This window comes from Dryobates pubescens, chromosome 5 (genome assembly GCF_014839835.1).
Source record: "Dryobates pubescens isolate bDryPub1 chromosome 5, bDryPub1.pri, whole genome shotgun sequence".
Classification (NCBI taxonomy): domain Eukaryota; kingdom Metazoa; phylum Chordata; class Aves; order Piciformes; family Picidae; genus Dryobates; species Dryobates pubescens.
In genome coordinates this window covers 29,098,591-29,122,757 of record NC_071616.1, presented here as the reverse complement: position 1 = coordinate 29,122,757, position 24,167 = coordinate 29,098,591, and the positions used below count along the sequence as shown (strand labels likewise).

The following is a 24,167-nucleotide window of genomic DNA, read 5'->3' as shown; positions in this document are numbered from 1 at the left end:
TGTTGCAAGAACATTCCTTCTGCCATATTATTTGCTGAAGGCCAGCTCCTGTTGCTGTCAAGCCTGACCATCCATGAGTGCAACAAACACAGGGAAATGTACCTATCAGATCTAAAACTAACAGAGACAGGAAAAGCCTAACTGCATTCTTACTTTCAACAGGGCACCTGTTAAGGCCAGAAGGGCTCAACACATGCTTCATAAAAGAGGGATTCTCTTTTGAAAAAGTATCCATAGCAGGGAATTGAATGGAAAATGAAGAAAAACAATTAAGCCCAGGTTATGTTGACATCTAATGTATAGAATCTAAAATAAGGAAACCTTCTATACAAGAAAATAGACTGGAGGGGAAATCAAATATAGTTTTTACTCACCTGTACTACTTCTACTCCTCTTTTCCTGTAAAAGAACAAACAAAAAAAAGGAAGGGTTAATGTTGTAAATGTGAGGGGCAATTCAAAACAAACATTACTGGAAAAGGGTTGACTGCATACTAGAATGCAAACAATTAAATTCTGCACTAAAGAATCTGATTCAAATTCAGGTAAACACATGCTCAGTTCCATTCTCCACCCAGCAAGCACTTCAGCAGCCTCTGGATCATGGCCTCAGAAGTGACCCAAGATGCATACTAAGCAGCTGCACCACTGGGACCAATAGAGCTGCCACGTGAGCAGAGGTAGGAAGTGGGTAATGTCAGGGATTGAAAACCTCGATTTGAGTCATTTCTACTTTGCTCTTACTTTGTCATCTGCCTTCAGAGCGTATGAATTGCACCACAGCACATTCCACATGCCCGATAGATCTTTGATTTTTATCCAAAGATACACGTGCAAATGTCAGGAAGAATGAACACAGCAGCTTGAAGCCATTTGTCGTCTTAATTACTGCCTTGTTCTACCCCCATCACTGTAGTGACTGCTTCACAGAGCTACACATACACAGTCACTTGCATCAGTTGTTCTCCGCTTGAAATCCTTGCCAAGAAACTTTTACACTGTCCCATGGCTTGTCTTCATCACAAGCACAAAGATACCCAGGCTGGCTCTGCAGACTAGCCCTGCAAACAGAGCAGGGAAGGAGACTAAGGAAGAGTACAGGCACAGGGCAGGTCCAGAACACAAGAGACTGTCCTGCAGCTGGAGCGCCCTGCCCAGATGTATCATCCCTCTGCAAATCCATTGCAGGTATATCACTAAAGATTCACTGCTCGAGACAGTTGATCCATTCTAGAAGAAGCACCTCAAACCCACAATTACTGAACATTCCACCTAGCAATTGGTATTGTACTGTGTCAGATGGATCTAACAACCCCCACATCATGTAGCTGTGCCCAAAGAAAACTATCCAAATATAATAAAATATCCAAGTAGCAATGCAAGCAACCACATACAGATTCATCCCATAAAGCAAGCATGTTTCACTGTCCCAGCTTGAGCAAGCATGAAGCTACAGGCTGGGATGGGACTCTGTCAGACCCAGCACTATGGTTTCCTTTAGGTAGAAAGGTACACACACCCATCTATGTGACCAGGCAGATAAACACAGTGTACTGTGATAGCCTGTTCTAGATGGTGGGGAGTCTGCATACGCGGACACCAGAGTGTGCTATGTTCCATGCTTTAGAGCCACCCTTGTACTTCAGTTCACAGACCTGTAATCAGCCTGGCTCCTGCATGATCAGAATTCAAATACTTAGGGTTTGTCAGAAAGGCCCAAGCCTCTGAACACTGCTTTGGCCACATGGGAAATAGTTATAGAGATACTGAAATGCCAGGGATAAAAGACTGGAAAGACCTACTAATTATACATCAAAGAGCAGAGAAATGCAATTGGTAGAGCCAATTTCAATAGATCTGTAGAGATAGTCATCTACTCTGCTGGTATGAGAGCTGAGATTCAGGTATATGCAACCAGACAATGCTCAGTCACTGCATTTGACAAGTTATCAAGCAAAACAAACCATTTCTGCAGAACTGAATCCCTGATAGAAAGCCCAGCCACCCCTGCTCCATATATGTACCCTCCCAATATATGCAGGCTATTTAGGTATGTTAAAACCTTCTCACTTCAAAGAAATGGGAACTTTAACTTAAAAAATCAAAGGCCTCAGCATGTACAAGACAGGAATCTGTCTTCCTCATTCCCACTAACCCTGTATTTGAAAATCAAAGATCCCTTTTTTTGGGGGGGTCACGGAGCAGGACCGCCTAACTCTGCCCTCAACGCTTTTCGAATCTAAGAGCGTCTGTGTTGTTGTCCATAGTTGCAACTGCTGCACACTGCTGAATACACAATGGCTCCTCCAGTTTTCCACCCAATACAGTAAGTCTTTTCTTTGGACAGCCATTACAAGGATGTCCAAAGGGACAGGCGATCAATCAGCATCTACGACGCAAATTGCTCCCTTCTTTCACTTTACCAGTCTGGAGTTTCTCTGACCTAGAAGCAGCATGCACTGCAGAGCCATAACACAGAGCTCATGGTTGCTCAGCAGGGAAATGAAAAGGAAAATTAAATCAAGCACCTCTTGCAGTGAATTTCAAAGCCCTCTTGCAGATAACAGTGGCCTGTAAGTGGAGGGTAATTAACATGTTACCATTACAGTATGGGAGGCATCGTTGCAGACCATCACCTGAAGCCGGCAAGATGCACTGCAACTGTGTTTCGAGAAGAAAATATTAATATGGTAAGGAAAGAGTTAATAGCCAAACTGTTGAAACCATGATTTTCACATAGCTAAGAAAGATAAATAAGAAATATTAGGTGAGGAATGCCTATTATTATTTTTTTTTGTCAAATTAGGGCAGCAGCCTACTCAGAAACATTCCAAGTATTGTAAACTAAAAACTTAAAATAACTAAACCAGCTCCGTTTTAGATGCGTCTGCCCTGGAGTAAACACAGCAACTCAAAACTGCAGTTGAAATACACCAGACTTCAGAAAGGCCTGCTCCACAGCCCCTGGAAGAATAGAGGCTTCATGGCAAAGGCTGCATTTCTTGCCATGCCTGCATACACTCTGAATAAGTTTTGTTCTGCTTTGAAGAAAAACGCTTGCAAGCTGGTTGCCAAACCCACTTGAGAAAGTCTGTCCAAAGGTTTTCTATAATCCTCCCAAAATGGGCTTTGCAAATTTACTGGGACTTATTGAAACAGACTGTACTGCCTCAGTAGAAGGGAATAAGTGAGACATGAACAGGGAGAGAAAGGGTGCTTGCTGTTGGGTATGATGTCACACATGCTTAAAAAGCTATGGGAAGGAGGAAACAATTACCAAGGCTGGCTTTTATCATGGGTCTTCCCCTTTCTCAGAAAGGGGGGAGGGTGGGGGGTCCCCTTTGGATACCCAAAACATGAGAACTTTTTAGAGGGAAAATGAGGGGACTCTAAACCATAGAAATATGCATCTTTTGAGGATTAGTTCATTTGGGAAAATATTCCACCAAACTTTTTTTCTTTTGAATGAGTTATTTTAAAAACAAAAAGTATTCAAACAGCAGGATGTCAAACCACCATACACCTCAGTTCTGGCATTTGCTGATACTCTGCTGCAAAGATTTCCTAAATCCACGACTCCAAGCTTTTCAGACAGGCAGGTCACAGCTGCAGGCTCAGAGCAGCAAGACATCCCTTATGCAACCAAGACTACAACACCATCCAACCACTGCAACTGCCTCACATCACATGTGAAAGGGCTTAGGCACAGGCATGGAAAGAAAGCTGATCCTACAAACAAGAAACTCTTAAGAGTCTCAAGAATTGAGCTTACAGGACTGAAGCAGGCTGTGGGCCACAAAGCAATTCTCTGCAAGGGGCTGTCTGCAAAGGACACTCTATGTAGATGAGACAGTAGCTGGATTAACTGCTCTGGGAGTCTGGCAGAGCCATGGACTAGCCCCTACTTCCTCTTACAGTGCTTAAAAAGCTAGTAAGAAAAGTACATCCTATGTTCTTTTGGGCTGATTTTTATCAGAGGACAGGCTTTCTGTTAGCTATGCTGAGACGCGCACCACAGACACACTTAACATAAATAAGATACTACAACAAACCCCATGTAAACCACAGATGCCTGCATGGGTCCAGGACTGAGGCTCAGACACAAGCAGTGAACTGCAAACTCTCTAGACAAGTGAGACAGTGACAAAAAATTAAATGAGGGACACAAGAACCTGTCTGGGCTAGGAAGAATGCTTCCAACGCCTATGTCACAGGTACTTTCTCCCAGAGAGAGCTATTTCACTTAGAGAACTGATCACTCATGTTTCCCTCATGATGTTGTCCATGACTCTTCTTTCCTCCCATGTAGCTTGAAATTGAGCCATAACCTATTAGAGGAAAGGTTCCCATTCCCAGCTGGCCTGGCTGCCTCCTGATATTCACAATAGGCTACACAAAATACACAGCAAATCTCTTTTTACTGAGGGGAAAACAAAGGTCGTTACTGGATGTATTTCCCTTCTCCCTCCAAAGAGGCAACAGAGTCAGGTCAAAGAGAGACTGTCTGCCCACTTGCATCGAGCAGATGTTTGAATATGAAATATGGTCAGTTCTAAGCTGCATTCCAAGGGGTCACTATTTAAAAAATACACTTCGTTTGGAAGATCATCTAGACGGCAATAGATCATCTAGACAGGGATCTTGCACTCCAACCACTAGCACAGGAAAAAATATATTAGCAAATGTCAGAAAACTTCTGAAAGAAAAGAGAAGTGGGGAAAAGTGTTTGAAATTCATAAACACCAAAGGTATGACAAAGTTCCAATGCCTGTAGGCTGGCTTAGTAGGCCTAAAGCTATGGAAACCCTCTCTCCCTGCTCACTGCAGGGAGGATGGACAAGATGACCTTTGGTGGTCCTTTCCAACCTGATGCCCTCTGTGATTCTGTGAAACTAATTCAGGTGCAGCACAAATTACTGACTGGTGTTTCGCATGTTCCCAGCACACAGCTCTGCTGAATAACTCACTGCAACATTTAATGGAAAACCAGAAACATTTGAGTAATTGCTTCATTAGCCTGCAAAACTGAATAAAACCCAGAAGCTTGTTACAACTTATTAGTTCTACATCCAAAAATAGTGAAAACTCTACTGGATAACGCACACTTCCCCGTATGAAATAGTGAACAAAAATTTCCACGCAAGTTGACTTCCTGTTTAAGTTAGAATGAGGCATGGATTTAGAGAAGAATTCAATAGCAAGTTACTAAAAGCACACTAAGCAGTGGTTTGGAACTGGTGTTTTGCCATAGGCTCAAACTATGTAGAATAGTTGGCTTTGGGGGCTGTTGGCCTTTTTTTTAAACACCCAAAGTAAACAGTTTGAACCAATACCTCACACAGCATCTAGGATCTGAACATTATAGTGATTAACAGTTAAAGGAAAATATGACCATCAGATCATACATCACAGCCATGGCTAAACTAAATAACATTTTGGCTGCCTGGTCCGAGCAACAGATTAAAGCATGTGGAAAAGAATTTACAATTTTAAAGCTAATAGGCAATCTTTGCTTTAATAGCCTAAGAAGTTATTAGTGAATGCAATTAAGTAAATCTTCTCAGACAGGAGAATGTTTCACCTCCAGTATTTCCCCTGTAAAAGAAGTGGCAAATAGTAACAATGCATTGCTTTGTTAAAAAAAGAAGAAAAAAAAGGGGCATTTTCCTAGAACAGCAACATATTGGCATCATACTGGCATCAAGGAGTGTGTAAGTTTTAATGCATCAGAGCAAAAGCCTGCAGCCTCTAAGATTTTCCACCACACTGAAATTATCAGAGGAAGACAGCAGGCAAGCAACACCAAAGCAAAGCACAAACCCCAGCCAACAGGGGCCATCTCTGAGTTTGTGGATAGCCCTTTTCTCCTCCTGGCACAAAGGTAAGCTCAGCTCATTTTTCCATCAGCAGAACACCCTGTATTTCTGTTATTAAACATTAGTGAGGCTCCTGACTTTTATAGTTTTCCACCACTGAGGGACTCCACCTGTTCTATCAGGGAAGGAACCAAGTGGTAACCCTCACACACCACAGGGGTGCTGGCTGTCCAGGCTTCCCTGCTTGCAGCCGTCAATGCACATGGAAGTTAACTGAGGGCATCAAACATGCAGCAAGACTCACCTGCAAAGTGAGATTTTTTTGTAGTTGATTTTTTTGCACACAGACTAGTTTTACCAATTTAGATACAACAATTCGTACCTCCCAGCAAACTTCCCCCCCCCCAGTAATTGGTATTTTTGGAAAGATTTATGACTGAAACAGATCAAAAGTTGGCATTTGGGGAGGGAGCCCTCAATTTTCTCAGTCTGTAAAGCACTGTAGATCCAAAAGAGAAGAGAAATACAGTGCACCTTTATAAACCAGTAGGAATATACAGCGTAGTATGGGGGCAAAAAGATCTCACTTAAAACTCTAAGCACTCTTTAGATGGGCTGAAGAGAAAGGAGACTTGGAGCTGCCACAGAGGATCTTCTAAGCACACACACAAAAATTCCAACCAACCAAACCCCACAACACAGACAGCCGGCACATTTGTGGATTATTCCTTGGGTTTATAAACAGGGAATAGGCTGAGCAATAGGAGACCCCTATATCAGACATTACAACACCGTAAGTGATTTTCACACCAACACGCCATTCACACATGACATTTGGTAGAATCATCTGACCTTTCTATACATCTGCAAAGCATTGCTTTTACTGTATTTATTGTACTGTTATTTCCCATTTACAGCTATGAAAGTGCTTCTTAAAAGTGCTGTATCAGAACAAAGCACCCTGAGAAGGACTAGAAAATAAGAGAGGATCTTGGCAGGGCAGAAGCAGCATCACTGCTATTGGCCTGTGACACTGCAATGCTTCCACATGCCACAGCATGCATGAACATTGACCAGCATCTCATAGCAAAGATTCAGCTGTAAACACACTCCTTATCCTACAAGAGCAATGACAAAGTGGAGCACCCAACATTACAATATCAGAGGTTCAAGTAGCAGGGAAGAAAAAGCCACAAAAGAAAAAACCCAGACATTATAAGCAGTAACCAGAGGAAATAAATTGCCTTTAGTCACTAAATATTAAGATAAAGTTTCAGTAATGGTTTAATGAAACATTACAGGGCTACTAACTTAAACATTAAAAACCAGGTATTGTGGAAATAAAATCTGTATATGCCAAGTTATAAAAGCCAAAAAGTCAGTAAATATAAACTCAAAAGGATCTGTTTCCCTTTTAAACTAGGCATTTAAGATGGATCAGGGCAGCTGAGCTCTGCCAGACTCTTTTCTTGGAACTAGTGACCCCAGGTTCTGGGAGCCCATACTTGCTGCTTTCCCAGCAGGGTCACAAAACCTTCAACTGCAGCTTTTTGAGAAAAATAAACTGAAGAGCCACCAGTGGAAAGAATGAACAATTAGCAGCTGCACAGAAGAATTATTAAAGTTATTCATCCTACCAGACATTCAGAGATGTATTTAGAACCCAATGGCAATTATAAGCAATCAGGCAGGGCTCAGCATCAAGCCATAAGCTTACACCACCAGACATTATCAGATCTAGTTCCCAGCTATGGCAGGCAGCCACACCATGTGATCCCTTTATAACCTTATTAAATACCCTCTTCAAACCAAGCCATTTTGGCCTTGTATAATCTATTACAAGACATTAATTTCTCAAAGGTCAGAGTCCTTCAAATTTACAGGCTAAATTGTTCCAGCATCATCCTTTGGCTCCAGTAAACTGCTTGCTTCCTTCAGCACCGCAAAGAGCATGCATATTCTCTCTGGTCCCAGCTCCCTTTGTCTCCCCACAACTCCAGTCACCCCAGTGTTAACATGACCCTCTGCAAAAAGCAAACACTTACCCCTTTCAAAAGTCTTTCTAAGGTCACAAGACACTGGAGATGACTGATAAGAGACCTGAGAGGAGGCAACAAAATCACAAGGCAGAAGACAGTACCCCTTTCTGGGGACAGATACAGTGTGTGTGTGTGTATATATATATATATATATGTAAAAAAAATACCAGAACAGGTTGCCCAGGGATGCGGTTGAGGCCCCATTCCTGGAGACATTCAAGACTAGAGTTGATGTGACCCTGAGCAGTCTTATCTAGTTGGAGGGGTCCCTGCTCACTGCAAGGGGGTTGGACAAGATGACCTTTGAGGGTCCCTTCCAACCCAATGCAATCTGTGAATCTGTAAAACCATACCAAGACTTGCCAAGAAAAGCTGTCTAAATTGAAGTTGAAAGGACAGCTTGCCTTGATTTAGTGAAGGAAGATTTCATCAATGCCATTTCTGGATAATGCTGATAGAATTGCTCCAGCTAATGGGAAATAGATACTTGCACTTGTCCCCTGCACCAAGGGTGGATCCAAACACCAGATAGTATTCTTCATTTTTTCAAGATGACACAAGTCATCAGCTCTTTCATTTCAAAGAGAACATCCTATGCATTCAAAAAGCACAATGTAATGGGAGGCAAGAATAAGAAACAGCATTAAAAAGAGCTGCCAGAACAATACCATTTCAAGAAAGTTAACAACAACTAAATATGATCATAGAATACATAGAACAAACCAGGTTGGAAGAGACCTTCAAGATCATCGCGTCCAACCCTGAGCAAACAAAACATCCCATTTCTTTGACAAACTCATCGTTGGCCAGAGGCTGGAGCTGGAAAGGGGACAGCAGGTGACAGTGAGCAGCAGTCAGTATTCCTCCTGTGCTGGCACAAGGGTGTTTTGAGTGATTCTGTGCCAAATCAGTCACATGAAACAAAGAGTAGTAAATGCAAAGAAACACTCTGACCCTGATGACAGGTAACTGGAGGTATTAGCTATCAGGAAATGGCCTGGAGCACCTGTGACTACAGCTAACAGATTTTTATGCTGAAACTCTTAAGAGCACTTACAGACCAGGGCACACTGAAATACAGAAGTGCTGCATCCTGGAAGTGCAGGGCTGCAGGTTCAGTTCAGTTTCTCCCCTATGAAGCATCCCCTTCTTGGGCATCTCCTTGTCACAGCAGGGAGAGCTGGCAGCACACAAATCATCCAATGACAGGTTTAGGTTTATACTGTATGCCAGCTGCATTTTGATTCCTCCTACCTTTGCATGGGCTTTTCCAACATTATGTTCAGACAGTTCTCAAACCAAGCCAGCTAAAACCAGTGTGGTCTCTCAAGCCGACATAAGAATTTTGAGTGCCCGAACTATCTTAGCCTACAGTAAAAAGACTTTCTGAAAGTGCCTGGCAATTGCCCTCTGAGAATCTGACTCCTTCAGAACTTCAGTGCCATAGTCACTTTTAACAATGTTGTTGGAATTTGCACGTAGCTATCTGACACAGGCATGCAGAAAAAGAAACCATACTAGAAACAGTCATTTACCAAAACAATCAGTTTGTCTTAACTAGATCATAATCACTCTAGGCAGTGTATTTGTAAAGCATTCCACACCTTCAACTTGGAGAACCACCACAGCACTCTGGGGTTCTAGCAATGCAAATCAACTCTGACAGCAAGTAACTGTTCAAGAAAACAACATGTCATCTTCAAGGGTCTGGAAGGCTTGCAGAGAACTTGAGGTTCTCCTATCAAGTTGATGCTCAGCATATGAAGTCCACTTTGAGGCATTTGTTTTAACAGTGTAGAGCTCTGAAGAAAAAAATTTGTCATAATCTTTGAAATCCCAAGAACAGAGTGTTCAAGGGGGAATCTACTTCCTCCAAGTGCTTTTCTACAGGAGGATAGGTATAGCGAGCCAATCTGAGACGACCCCTCTGTATGCTAAATTCTCACCCAGTAACCAAAGCTCAGAACTGAGTTTCTTAAAGTAATAAAAAAGCTACTTAAATTACATTGTGCACAGGCTAGAAGCTGCAACACCCCTCTATCTGCCCTCTCCCTATTACTTCTCTTCAGCATGCTACAGGTGCTCCATGTACTTTCAGAAGTCTTATCTGGATTCCTGTCTTTTACTCAAACCCACTCAAGTGGCTTCCCTTTACTTGTGAGAAGGAACTTCAGCTGTTCTCATCATCAGTTGGAACCAGGGAGCAGTATAGTTTCCCTGTGATCCAGGAGGAAGTAGTTAGAGATCTCGTTAGCCACTTGGATCCCCACAAGTCCATGGGACCGGATGGGATCTATCTTAGGGTGCTGAGAGAGCTGGCAGATGAGCTGGCCAAGCTGCTCTCCATCATTTTTCAGCAAACTCCTGGCCAAGCTGTCAGCCCATGGCTTGGACAGCAGCACTCTGTGCTGGGTTAGGAACTGGCTGGAGGGCCAAGCCCAGAGAGTGGTGGTGAATGGTGCCACATCCAGCTGGCAGCCAGGCAGTAGTGGTGTCCCCCAGAGATCAGTGCTGGGCCCCATGCTCTTTAATATCTTTATTGATGATCTGGATGAGGGTATTGAGTCCTTCATCAGTAAATTTGCAGATGACACCAAGCTGGGGGCAGGAGTTGATCTGTTAGAGGGTAGGAGAGCTCTACAGAGAGACCTCGACAGGCTGGACAAATGGGCAGAGTCCAATGGCATGAGATTGAACACATCTAAGTGCTGGGTTCTATACACTGGCCACAACCACCCCATGCAGCAATACAGGCTGGGGTCAGAGCGGCTGGAGAGTGGCCAAGTAGAGAGGGACCTGGGGGTACTGGTTAATAGTAGGCTGAACATGAGCCAGCGGTGTGCCCAGGTGGCCAAGAAGGCCAATGGCATCCTGGCCTGTATCAGGAACAGTGTGGCCAGCAGGAGCAGGAAGGTCATTCTGCCCCTGTACTCATCATTGGGTAGCCACACCTTGAGTCCTGCATCCAGCTCTGGGCCCTGCCATTTAGGAAAGATGTTGACTTGCTGGAAGGTGTCCAGAGAAGGGCAACAAACCTGGTGAGGGGTTTGCACCACAAGCCCTATGAGGAGCGGCTGAGGGAGATGTGGTTGCTTAGCCTGGAGAAGGGGAGGTTCAGGGGAGACCTTATTGCTGTCTACAATTACCTGAAGGGAGGTTGTAGCCAGGTGGGGGTTGGCCTCCTCTCCCAGGCAACCAGCACCAGAACAAGAGGACACAGTCTCAAGCTGCACCAGGGGAGGTTTAGGCTAGATGTCACAAAGAAGTTCTTCATAGAAAGAGTGACTGCCCATTGGAATGGGCTGCCCAGGGAGGTGGTGGAGTCACCATCCCTGGAGGTGTTTAGGAGGAGACTGGATGAGGCACTTGGTGCCATGGTTTAGTTGGTAAGATGCGTGTTGGGTGATAGGTTGGACTTGATGAACTTGAAGGTCTTTTCCAACTTGGTTAATTCTATTCTATAAACATGCCACACAGACAATCAGTCCAGTATGGCAAATGAAACAAGGCTCTGCTAGCCTCCAGGCTGGCACTGCAGGTTTCCTGCACATAAGGAGAGACTGAAAGCACACCTCCACGTTGCTAAAACCGAAAGGTGAGTGTATCTGCCAAGACAGCTTTCATCTAGAATTGGCTTTTAATCCACTAACCCTGAAACTGAATGATGTACATCCACTGCAACTTTCCCAGATTTTGGCAAACAGCCTTGAACAAACCATTTGGAGTTTGTATAGAAGTCAGATATCCACTGGGACATGTATGAGAAACGCATAATACACTATTAATTCCCCCCACCCCCTTCATGTATCTCTCAATGCAGCTGGGCATTTTTTGGCAGAATTTAGAGACATCATTTAAGTGAACCAACTTGCCATGCAAAAATGAGTTTATTCATCTCCAGCCAGGCTTCAAGTAAGATATATAGGTGTCTGGGGCCTTTCCCCTCATGCAAAACTTCATTATACAAACAAGAGTAAGTTAATGCAAAGAAGTTACCATGTCTGTTCACTGAAGAAACCTCACTGCAGCTCTTTTTTCCCCCTTATGTAAGGGATAGCCCTAATGTTTTGGCACTGCAGAAGTCAGACACCAAGTCTCCCTCAAGTTTCATTAGCTTTGAGAGTGCTTTTGAGCTCTTGTCCCCTACATTCACTAAGTGAACACTGTTTGCATATTTGAGGAACAAATTCCCCTCTTCATTTATGGAATCATAAGCAGTCAGATTCATAGACATAACTGACAGTCAAAGTCTATGCAGAGAAGTTACTGTGGCCAGCTATACGTGCTGTCACCAATCCAATGTTACATCCATGGGCATCCATGGAAAGGTCTGGCACAGGTAATTAAGCAAGCAATGTTCCTAGAAAGCTTTTTTCCCCCCCTCAAACTCTGCATCAGTTTAGGTTCACATAACTTACCCAATCAGATCCTCTGCTTTGTTTGCTCCCTTTGAGATGTATTTCTGGGGCACTTATGAATGCAGCTGTTATTTTAAAGAGGACTACCTGGTTAAGCCCCCCCCCCAGAAAAAAAAAAAAAGAGTTTGCTAAAAGCAGTTCCAGAATCATCTGAATGAGGGTTTCACCTTTATTTCACTACATATCAAATCCACATCAATAGGACACCAGAAAAAGCACTTGGAATCTGAGAAGTGCAATTCTGCAGCCTAGTACCCTATTTGAGAAGAAAAAGACATTCAGCAAAAAGTATACAGCAGAAATTAAAGGAATGTGAACTGAACTGGTTTTCTCCATTGGAACAGATTCAGATGCCAATACCAATAATGGGAATTTCCCTCCCCTGCAACTGATTCTTCTGCTCGAGTTTACATCAACACAGATCAAAGACAAATGATTTTACTTTATTTGGAAGGCTTATTAGAGAGGCTTGCAATAAAACAAAAAGCTTGGCTTCCAACATGTGATGATCACACCATTTACTGACATGTAGCCAACTTCCCTGACAAGCAACAGGATAAAGTATATGACAGTGCAGTAGTGAATCATCTTGGAGATCTGTACCAACTACACGTGAATCCAGAAAACAAATAAAACATCTGCAACATGTAGTATTTGAGAATGGTCCTACTTACATGGAAAAAAGGGATCTAAATGGAGAGACAGCAAATTAACAAGTTTTTACTATAAAGCATACATAATAATAAGTGCTATGAAAATTTGGGGGAACGAGGGAGGGAAAAAAAAATGAGAGGAAAAAACCTGAACCAAACCAAAAAACTACCAACCAATCAAAAACAACAGAACAAACCCAAACTACACACCCTGGGCAAAAACCCTTACCAAGTTCAGGTCAGAGAATAGTGTTTTCCACAGGTCATATTGGAAGAGGCTGCAGTTTGAGGAGCTGGAAATCCAATGTACAGAAACAAGGTACTGCTGCCATCCTTTTAATATGAAGGCAACGTAGGGCATGAAGATTCACAGAAATATAGAAAAAGCTTTAGGCAGAGATGAACACATGATTGTTATACACCAGCCAAGGTAAGAAAGCTCAAGCTTTAAGCTTGAGCAGAGATCACACAGCAAGACAAAGTCTGCATCACTTATAATAGTTTCTGCATCTGGAAAGGGCAAAACAGTGTTTCTCAGATAACTGTCACCCCACCTGGTGAAAATTCCCTGTCATGGTGTTTAGCCCACTTCAGAGAAGTGCATCTGCTTTAAATTACACTGAAGTTTGCTGTTAAAGAAAGATTAACACTTCCCCTGTTTCTTTGGTCCATAGGCCTCTTGCTTTAAGCAGCAGCATATGTACAGGCCTGTCAGAACACTCATTTCCTTGTTTGTTTCAATGGATTCAGTGAACTAAAAGAAAAATTATGAGAAAAACACAACTACTGCCTGTTTTTCACCCAAGCTGTTACATAAAATGCACACCCCTCCATAAGGTAAAGTGAGTGATGAACACCTAAGTTCTTCAATGCAAATCCTGTTTGCCTCAAATTATAGAGCACCCCTCCTCTGACCCAATTTCCTGACCAGCTTGAGCCCATCCACAGACACCACTTTGCTCAAAAGGTCACCTTCAGAGCTCTGCCTCAGGCCAACCCCACAGCATGTGCCTTGCTCTCCCTCACACCCCTGCCCTCCCATGGCCCATCTTGCTACTAATCTGTCTCACACAGACACTCCAGGGGTACACACACAGAGGGTGCTCTAATTAACACTGCCCATTTTTTTTTTCTCCATAACTTATCCTAGGCAGCAGCTGTTAGACCTATCACTTCATCAGTGACTGAGCACATGTGTTTTAAGACTACAACTTTCCCAAATTTGGCCAGTGCACGCAGGAGTTGATATACAATCCCCAACACACTATTACATCTTCTAACCGGACTCTCTTGTAGCCCAAATTTGGATCTGCCAGGGAGGTCTGCTGCAGTGCGCAACTAGAAAAACCGGATAACTCCTTGGGCCTCCTCAGGTTTTCTAGAAGTTGCCTTGACAAGCTAAATCATACCATCATACCAGAGCTCTGTTACTCATGCCCTCATTCTCTTTCTCAGGAAAAAAAAAAAAAAAAAAGGCAAACAATTCAGCTGCATCTTTGACATTTGTTTCCCTTTATGGGCTTATCAACATTCTCCGGTACCTGCCCCTCCCCGTTAGAACATTGGTGTGATCCCAACACACTGATGAGTTTATAAAATTACCTAACCCCCCCTTAAAGGTAAAGATAAAAAGCTAGATTTCTATTCTAATCTACAAAATTACTATTGTCATTATCATTGCCAAGGAGGTGGATGTATAAACAGCTGATCCATCTTTGGGGTAAGAGCTGGAAAGGCAGACACAAAGGCACAGCAGCAGTTAGTTGTTCTCCTCTGGGTTATTTTTGTCTGGCTCCACCCTGAAACTCACTCTTCAATCCCAGTAATTGGCAGCAACTAATTAGAAGGAAAAATGCAAGCAGTTTATTAAATGTTTGATTAAATGTTGATTATATGTTTGATTAAACATGATCACAGAACAAATCTCCCTTGGACAAGCATACTCATTTTCTCTTGCTCACTTCTTTTGTTTGTAGACATAAGAGTGCAGTGCTGTGGAGATGATGCTATACCACACACTGGGATTTCAAGCCTATAGGTGACTGCAACACAGGGAAAGGAGTAGCTGATGATTCCTCTGCTGTTTCAGGCTGCTTTCCACATTGCCCATCATTGAATGCATGATAGCTCTCTCTTTAGAGCCTTCACATTTGACTGGCGAGTGTCAAATACAGGATCAGCTTAAAGATCCTGCCAGAATTACATCACAGGTTAATTTGAGATACAATCAGCATAAAAGCAAGGGAATTGTAAGAAGGTTTCAATTTTAAATTACTTCAATTCTGAAAAAGGTACAGGAATCACTACACATGGGAAAGAAATCCACATGAAGAGCTCCAAATGATGTTGAAAACTCCAGATGGATCCGTGAAGTTCATCTAGAGAGGAAAGTGCTTTTTCTTCCTTCAATTTGCTGTCACTTAAGAGCTCTCAAGCAACAGTTAACAAAAATGACTGAATGGTGTAATATTCAAATTTTACACATTGAGAAATGCACATGTTTACTCTCAATCTCTTAATAAAAATGACACTTGCTCAGAATATTTCCAGAAAGTCTTGTTTGTGAGGGCAAAAGAGAATTCTTGACCAAATGTCTGCTGTTACACTCCACTAACAAATCTACCTGCAACAGCAGGATTTCTTATCCCAGGAAGTATTTTTCCCAGGCAGGATGTTTTCACAGCTCTTTGCACAACAGACCCATGCTGTCAGCCATGCTTCATAAAGAAGACGACTGCTCCACACCCAACTTTACGTAATCCCCTTGCACATAGCTGCTCAGTCTCACTGACTTCACTCTTGCAATGGGTGGGTATCATCTACCTACTTGGACTTGCAAGGTTTCATGCTCGGTCAGCACACAGTCCACAGTTCAACAGTAAGCTGCAAGACACACAGGCATCACCGTAAGGCTGGAAGCTATTCCAGCTTAACAAAACCTTTCCTCTTCAAAATCATTGCAGTCCTCCTGAACAATAAAGTTGTGACGGTTATAAAATTATAATAAAAGCCTTGCAAAAGTTGCACTCTAAGAAGTCATAAACTGTTGTTATCTTATTTGGACTACTCCCTTACAATTCATTGACATGCTACTTCACCCCCAGTTATTTTCCCTAATTAGTTTCCTGACAAAAGTGAGAGTTGCCAGGTTTATATTTTTTGCCCCAAGACTAATTTGAGCATCTACTTTTTTTTTTTCCTTCATGTGAACTCTAGCATGACCAACCATAACATGTAAAAGAAGTCTTTCTCCAGCCTGGCCTGCATATCTCTGTACCACTGCCCTAAGGCAGACACCAGATAAACATCACCCCAACCTCACAGAGAGCTCAGACCCTCATGGCTGTAGACCACCCAGCACTCTCCAGAAGGCACAGCCAACCAAAGCCCATCAATGTCAGTCTAACAGTATCAAGGCCAGCCTTCATTTTGCATCAGAATCCTCTCTCAAAGGCTGAGCTTCAGAAGACCCATTTCAGTGCAGAGTACTAAAGTGCAATTTCTGGTTTTTTTAGCCAATAATCACTGACCTATGTATCAGTCAGACATAACACCTACAGTTCTGATCACCAGTTTCAGATGGAGTTTGCAACAGCAGCTGTGGGCCTCAGGGCACTTTTAAATCACAGACCCTGCTTACAGAGGGTCTACTGCTTTATGTATATACTGCCTTATTTCAGGATATCCAGTCAGAAGTGATGCTGGAAAGACAAAAGACCATTTCGTTATTATTTCATTCCACTGTTTCCACATTGTGGTGTTCTCATTAGAAAAATCCTAGTAAGGTCATGGCTAGAATTTCTCAGGAAGACTTTCTCTGCTGAAGAACAATTTCTCTACTTACAAGGATAAAACAGTCTACAGACAAGCAACTAGGAAATGAAAGAAAAATCTAAACCTCCATTTCTGGCCATTTAAGGCCATGAGCTGAGAAAGAATGAACAAGCCTTTATGTCAAAGGGCCCTTATGTCTAAACAAAATTTTAATATTGTTAAAAGCAGGAAGACTTTTCTTTTTCAAGTATTTTAAAAATATTTTACTGTAAGCCAGTCCTTAACCCACAAGGTCTTGCATCCTAACTAACAATAAACTGCTTAGAGATGCTTACGATGATAACCTGTGTGCTAAACTTGCTACTAAATTCTCTGCCCTTACACAAGGGAGAACTACAGACAGAACACAGTATCAAAGATTAAGTTTCTTGCCATTTCTTCCTCGAATTTTACCACTGCCTTTGTGCTAGAGTTGCTCAAGATGCATTATCTAATGTCCCTGCAGTCAGAGTTCTTGTGCTGTAATTTAATGGCACCAGGCCAAATGTCACTGGTCTTGCACCTTTCTAGTAGTGCACGTAGGCATGGCATGTTTATGCTGTCGAGTAACAAACACCTCCACTGATGAGGAACAAGCTAGAAGAATACAAGTGACAGAAGCTGTGGATGAAGCCTGCCATTACAGACGCTCTACACAGTACCACTGTTTCTTTACAAAACAGCAGCAAAACAGAAAGGCAACCTCCAACTGTTGAAGAGCATGGGAAATCTATGGGACACTATCTGTCTGAGCACAAAGTATGAATACCTGCAGTAAGAATTTCCTGCATTACATCAGGGAAAGAAGCCATTAGTAGTCCTCAAGTAACCCAGAAAATCATGGTGAACAGTACATAGGCTCTCCCAAAGCAGGACAATTCAACAACATGAACTTCCTTGAGAAGAAGTAGGAACAGCACCCCAATTTAAGTATGCATGAGCCTTGCCTCAGATCAGGAAGGGCCTCACATAGCAGGCAGCCTGCTCTGATCACCACATCAGTCATCTTTCCTAGATTTGGCTCACAGCTGTCCATCTGAACTCCAACCAGGAGAGGAGGCAGTTACACAGTATCACCAAGGTTGGAAGAGACCTCAAAGATCGTCAAGTCCAACTTGTCACCACAGACCTCATAATGCTTTATAGCCTAAAAAGCCTTCATTCTAGTTCGGGCATTTTTTATCTCCCATGGGCAAGACAACTTCGTGGAATGTTCACATACACAGATTAATTGAACAGTGTTCTGCAGGCATAGTCTTGTAGGTGAGGCAACCAACAAACAGAGCCTACCGTAAAATACTAAGCTTCATCTAAAGCAAATTAACTATCCTCCTTGTTTTCCCTTGGGAATGTTTAGCTTACACTCCTTGACTTTCACTGCAAGCAAGAGAGCTAAACTGTTAAAATATGTTGGGGATCTTGACAACTGGGTTCAATCATATTTCTTTTTCAATTGTTTGCAGCTCACCCATGCACACTTAAGACTTTACTCATATTTCAAAGCTGGGCAACATGTTTCAAAACTCCCTTGTAGTCAAACTATACATTTACAGTACAGCATCTAACACCAACATCACATATTCTGAAATAACATTTTCCTGAGACATTAAAGGATAGAATTTTCATACTCAAAAACACATAGAGAATGGGAAAACACCCCAGCAACACCTAACCCCTTTTTTAATTTCATCAAAAGAAGGTCAAACATAACCAAAAAGGAACTTTCATCCATGTTCTTCTAGAAGACTCCAACAATTATCCCCTCAAGGCAAAAGTGGCTGCTGAAAACATGACCCCCAGACATTACTGGTTTAAAAACTGAAAACTGTTTAACCAAGAACATTCTCCAGCACAAGCCTTCCTTTACTGTAATATTAGCAGCACTGCTAGGCTGCTCCATTCTGCCTGGATCAGCCCCAAACAACTGGGGAGAGGACAGGAAGATTTTGCATTGACATGTACACTTTCCAGAAACAATTCTTTTGCATTTCAAGTTTCACCAGCAGCAACTAGTGTGCTAAAACTCTATTCCTACAGGGAGCTTTCACATCCACACATCAGTCAACATAAGAAACAGTGGCAGCAGCACTAATAAGAAACAGGAAACTCAAATATTATACTTGGTCCTACAAAAACATTTCAGATTACACTACTGGATACTTCCCTAGGCCAAGAAGGCACTTCAAGTACTTTCTACGGTACCATGGTTGCACGTTTCATTTAATACCTACCATGCTTTTGATTCTTGGCCATCAATCATTATTATCAAGCCATTACATCTTCTAAGTGCCTGCTCTCAATAGTTACAGTGCAACAAAACAAGGATAAACCAGCACCAGAAGTCCATGTGTTGATTCCAAGTTTACAACTCAATTTGTGCCACTGAACAAATCCCATTTCCATCCTTGTCTCTCAGGCTTTCCAATCAAAACAAAAACCAAACCAACTAACCAAAGAACAGACAAACAAAACCACCTGTGAACACCAGGTATATCCAGTTCCCAAGGAATCCACCTACAAAGATTTCCAACAGCTTCAGAAGAAGCTGGACTAGGTCAAGGTGCTCAGATCTTGACAAGACCAAGAATAGCCAGCACCTTAACAAGCAAGAGCTTTTGAGAATTCTCAGCCTAATTCATATGCAAGGATTACTATTTTAGGCATAAGCTCTTGTACAGAGAACTTGACCCCCATCTAATTCATTTACAGAACAACAGATTTAGAGATCTTGATCTAGCACATCAAGAAACAGCTTTGTCCCAGAAGAAAATCTGTGGTAAAGCTGCCCTAGAATTAAATTACTTTTTTTCCCAAATTCTTTGCCTAAGATACAAACCAAGCATTTTAATTAAGGTCTCCTAACTGCAGTTACTGTAATTTGGGGTAGGGAAGAAACATGTACTTCCACAGTCCACTGGCACCAAAGCTAACAAAGGAAAAAAGGTAACTGTAAAAATACATTAGCTGTAGTAAATGCTCTAGACATGTTCTGTGGTTTCAGAAACACATTTTCCAGTTTGAAAAAGGCTCTCTTGTCTGGTTCTACAGACCTTTTTCACAATGGCAAACAGGAGAGACTAGGCACAAGGGAAAAATCAGGGAACTTTTGTTAACGTACTGACAGCCACAGCAGTTCAGACTGAAAGCCCCAACCTACTGCCTCCGGCTGTTCTCTCTGTTCCATAGCCAAAGACAAAAGAAACATCCAAAAATATTGGTTTTCTTCAGTAATCCCTTGCAATTAGAGCTATGCTGTTTCATTACCACTGCAACAATACAGGAGGAAAACCTGCCAAAAAGGAAGAGAATTAAGCATTACATTTTATTAGATTATTCAAGACAAATGAGTGATCAAATCACAGCACAAAAATATTGTGTCAATCCCCATACAAACAATACCTATTGTGAGCCAAGATGCAGCACTGAGCTGATCAGGAAACTGCTTAAGACAGCAGCACAAAAGTGAGAAAGTTTCACTAGAAAAGCTGGTGGCTGGCACAATGCACACGGAAGTGGTTTTCTGATGCACCCATAATTCTGAACTGTGCACCTGAGTGTATTACCTAGAGGAAAAAAAAGACAGAACTCCCCGACAACTCTATGCTTTTCTTAATCAACCACTTCTGGTTCCTTCCAGTATCATTTTGGCCTCCAAAAGGGAGAATCCTAGTTGACTCAAACGAGCACTTACAACCCACCAGCCTCTCTGAAACGTTCAAAATTAAGACACAGCAGCTGACCAGCAGCAATCAAGTAAAGTCTTCTCTACTCTCCAGAGCCTTCTCAGGGAGATATAAGCTTATATGCTCAAGATCCATGTGATTTGATTACAACATCCAGAATGAGCAATAACCTGTTATATACTTTAAGGAAAAGAGACCCAAGAGAGGCTGTCAGTTAGAGCTAGACCAGACAACAGTGAGATCCACTGCTTTTACTGGGGGAAAAAAAAAAAAAGTAACTTCTGTTCCACAAGAAAGTTGGACCTTGAGGTGCAATGCTGTTTGACAAATGGAATAGAATAGACCAGGTTGGAAGAGACCTTCGAGATCATCGCGTCCAACCTATCATCCAACCCACCTAATCAACTAAACCATGCAACCAAGCACCCTATCCAGTAACCTCCAATCCATCACTTAACCAGTAAGCAACAGAAGTGAAGAACACTGCCCTATAGCAGACATGAAAAGCAAAGCCACGATCACATTGCACTAACAGAGGAATCAGAAGGGAAACTAGCTAGAGAGTTTTTGAAACAAAGTTAGCCCCCCAACAAAAGCAATTTAAACTTGTGTGTGTCTATGACCAAAGGCTTTTCCCTTTACTGAATTGCAAATAAAACACAACTCAAAGCATAAATTCTCTCAGATGCTGAAAACTGAGGGCCTAAAAGAGCATCAGAAAGAGAAAGACTAAGGAAATAAAGTTCAACATCCTATCCAGCACCAAGTCTGTATTTTATGTTTCTCAAAGCATGCTAAAATTTTGGTTTTATGAAAGCCAGGGAAAAGGTCAAAAATGCTTCTCCTCAAAACTGACTCTAGCCTTGACAGAGTCCCTGGATTTTGATTTATTCCTTGAGACAGAAGGAAAGGTTACACCAAAATGTCAAGCCCCAAAGTCAAAACATAACCCTATTCAGTGCCTGTCTACCTTCAAAGGAATCTTTTCCTCCCATAGCCCCAGCTCCCACTTGCAGTCCATGCAAGAAGGAACAGCTAAAAGTGTGGCACAAACCACTTTCTCTCCACAGATTACAGAAATTTTAAAAGGCAGCAGTTTTGAAAAAGAAAACTGAGTGACAAAGGGTCCCACTCAATTTTATCATCACATGCTCTTTACACAGCACATGGTACTCCGACCCAGTGCGCTGGCAACAGTATTTCTCCCCTTTTATGCCTTCACCTTTTCTGCCGGATACAGGGTGCAGGTCAGCAATTGGAATTCTCTTTTTCCATCAGCCTTTCATCAGAATAGTAGACTTGTTTAGTTTCTTTTCCCCTGTCCTCCTTCACATACACTTTTACATACACTTTTATAGGAGTTTCTTTCAGTGCCTGAAAACTGCCAGATTGACAGCTCCTCTTTGTCGGCAAAACAAGAGCAGCACCACGGGCAACCTCAGAACAAGCTCCCTCTATCCTCCTCTTCCCACCCCTCCAACTAGCAAGCCTATCTGAATGCTGAGCTTCACACACAGCTCTATCACACCAGGGGGCCTTGTAAAGCCTCTTGATAATGTGATTTACCCAAATTATCTCACAGGACACTAACACTTCAGCCACACGATGGAAACATCACAAGTCAACACATTGCCGGCATGCACCTGTGCCAGACAGCACAGTAACTCTAAAACCATTTAGCTGGTCGGCGTGCATGCAACTCTGGGCTTAAAGACTGACCCGCAAAGAAAAATCTGGTTTAGACACCAGTGTGAAAGACTGCTGAGTTGAAGCAGCTCTCAAAGCCATACTTGAAACTACAGAAAGGCAGCGTTAACAGAATGAAAACAAAGAGCAGAAAAATTCAATGCTTTCAGCATCAGACAAGAAACTTGCAGACTTTATTTGAAAAGTATGTATTTGCCATTAATGCTGCAGAGACAGGGCTTCTGTTACTACTGCAGCACTCCTACTGCACTTCACTCTTGGAGAGTGCTCCCCTTCTACATTACTACTTAACCCAGTCAGGCAGCAAATGTGAATCTGGACACTTTCTTCAATTACAAGGGCCTTCTACATGCCACAAAACTCTCTGCTGTGGATGGTAAATCACAGATTAGCAGGCACTAGATGAAGTTAGAAGACGGCTCCTAAGCTGCGCCCTCATTTTAGTTCCTCCTCCCTCTTTTGCAAGAATTTTTAGCAGGAAAGAACATTTGACTTCTGAACTTCTTACAGGACCTTGACTGGAATGATTCATTTGGTTTTTTTATTCAGTCAAGAGCCAGGGTGCTCTTTTTTTTTTTTTTGGTAAAATGTACCTGTATACATACATTTAAAGAAAAGTAATGCTTGTTCCTCTACTGGTTTAAAACAAACAAACAAAACACCAAGAAAAACACCCCACAACACAGCATAAGCAACTTTATATTTGGTCATGTTTTACCCTCTGAGGAACCAGTCAACAGCCAACATGTGCTGATAGCTTCCTTACATTCTTATGATGGAAGGAATGAAAGTGAGCTCCAAACTGTAATAAAAGGTTTGTGTGGGGCAGATCCATCTCTGGCTATTAAATATAGTACTATGGACATAATTTGCTGCCAAAGTCTGTATACCAGTGACTGACAAAAGGATCTGCCAAGGGGAAGATGAGCACATTTGTTCTGTGCCTCAATTTCTAGGAGCATCTGCTACGACCATCACTCAGGTCCTGGCTGACCATGTTCAGATCTGTTTGGCTGGCCTCATGCTCTTCAGCTGGCCTGTCAACCAAAACACCTGCAAGCAGGTGCTTCTCCTGCTTCTCCTATGAAAGCACCTATGAAGCACCTGCTTCTCCTATGAAATTAATGAACTTGTACAGGAATAACCTTGCCACTACCCCACACCACCCTCTTACCCTTGAAATGGCAGCAAGGAGAGCCTATAGTGGCTGCACTCGTACCAAACTCCAATGACAGCTGGCAGAGAGGGCTGGATCTTCAGCCTGTAAAATCTCCTGAACAGAGTCAAGTTTTTGTAACACAAAGGAACTGCATATTCCTTAACAAAGAAGCACCTATTCATAGCTGTATGACATGCAGAGAGAGCTAAAGAGCAGGAGTTATCAGTATTTACATTTTTTTCTGTGGTTTGGGTTCTATCTACAAGAAAATAAGAAAGATTCCCACTGAAACACGCCTGAAAAATAACATATTTGACTGGGGATAAGTGGCCAGTGCTGGACTCACTAAAATATAGCATACTGATGAAACATGCAGTGTTTAGTAGCCCACCCATACAAACGATGACACCTTCCATTTTTGTAGTGAAACCAGGCTCACAAGGTAAGGAACAAGTTTAGTCATTACACCAATTCTTTTAACCACAGAAGTCATTTCAGAGTGCAGCACTGTGGCTGCAGATGGGGCAGGCGTGGCATGTCACAAGTGGACCTTTATCATATCATTTCCTTCCAGTGCCATTAATCACCCCAGACATCGCTTGTTCTATCAGCTATTAACCAGCTGCCTCGACATGCAGATAACTTTATCAAGGTTAGGCAGAATCATTACTAAGCACTAAAACATGCAATGACAAATGTCTTGTTTTCAAAGAATTCTCTGAACTATTTCCTCCTGCTGCAATAGAACACATCACACTGCTAACATGCACTGATCCATACCTAGTATCAGGGGGAAAATTACACAGCAGAAAGTCACAAGCACTTTAAAACAGAGCTTGAGAAAAACACAACTGTGTTTCTTATGGTCAAAACATTCAAC

General features: G+C 42.4%; 1 protein-coding gene across 2 annotated transcripts in view; it reads right to left on the bottom strand.

The window, feature by feature from the left end:
* The window catches only part of ITPK1 (inositol-tetrakisphosphate 1-kinase), a 129,804-nt gene that overhangs the window by 96,327 nt on the left and 9,310 nt on the right, over positions 1–24,167 (bottom strand). For both annotated transcript variants that reach the window (XM_054161897.1, XM_054161898.1), the window contains exon 3: positions 375–399. In XM_054161897.1, the coding sequence (XP_054017872.1) occupies positions 375–399 (25 nt within the window). The remainder of the gene's footprint in view (positions 1–374; positions 400–24,167) is intronic.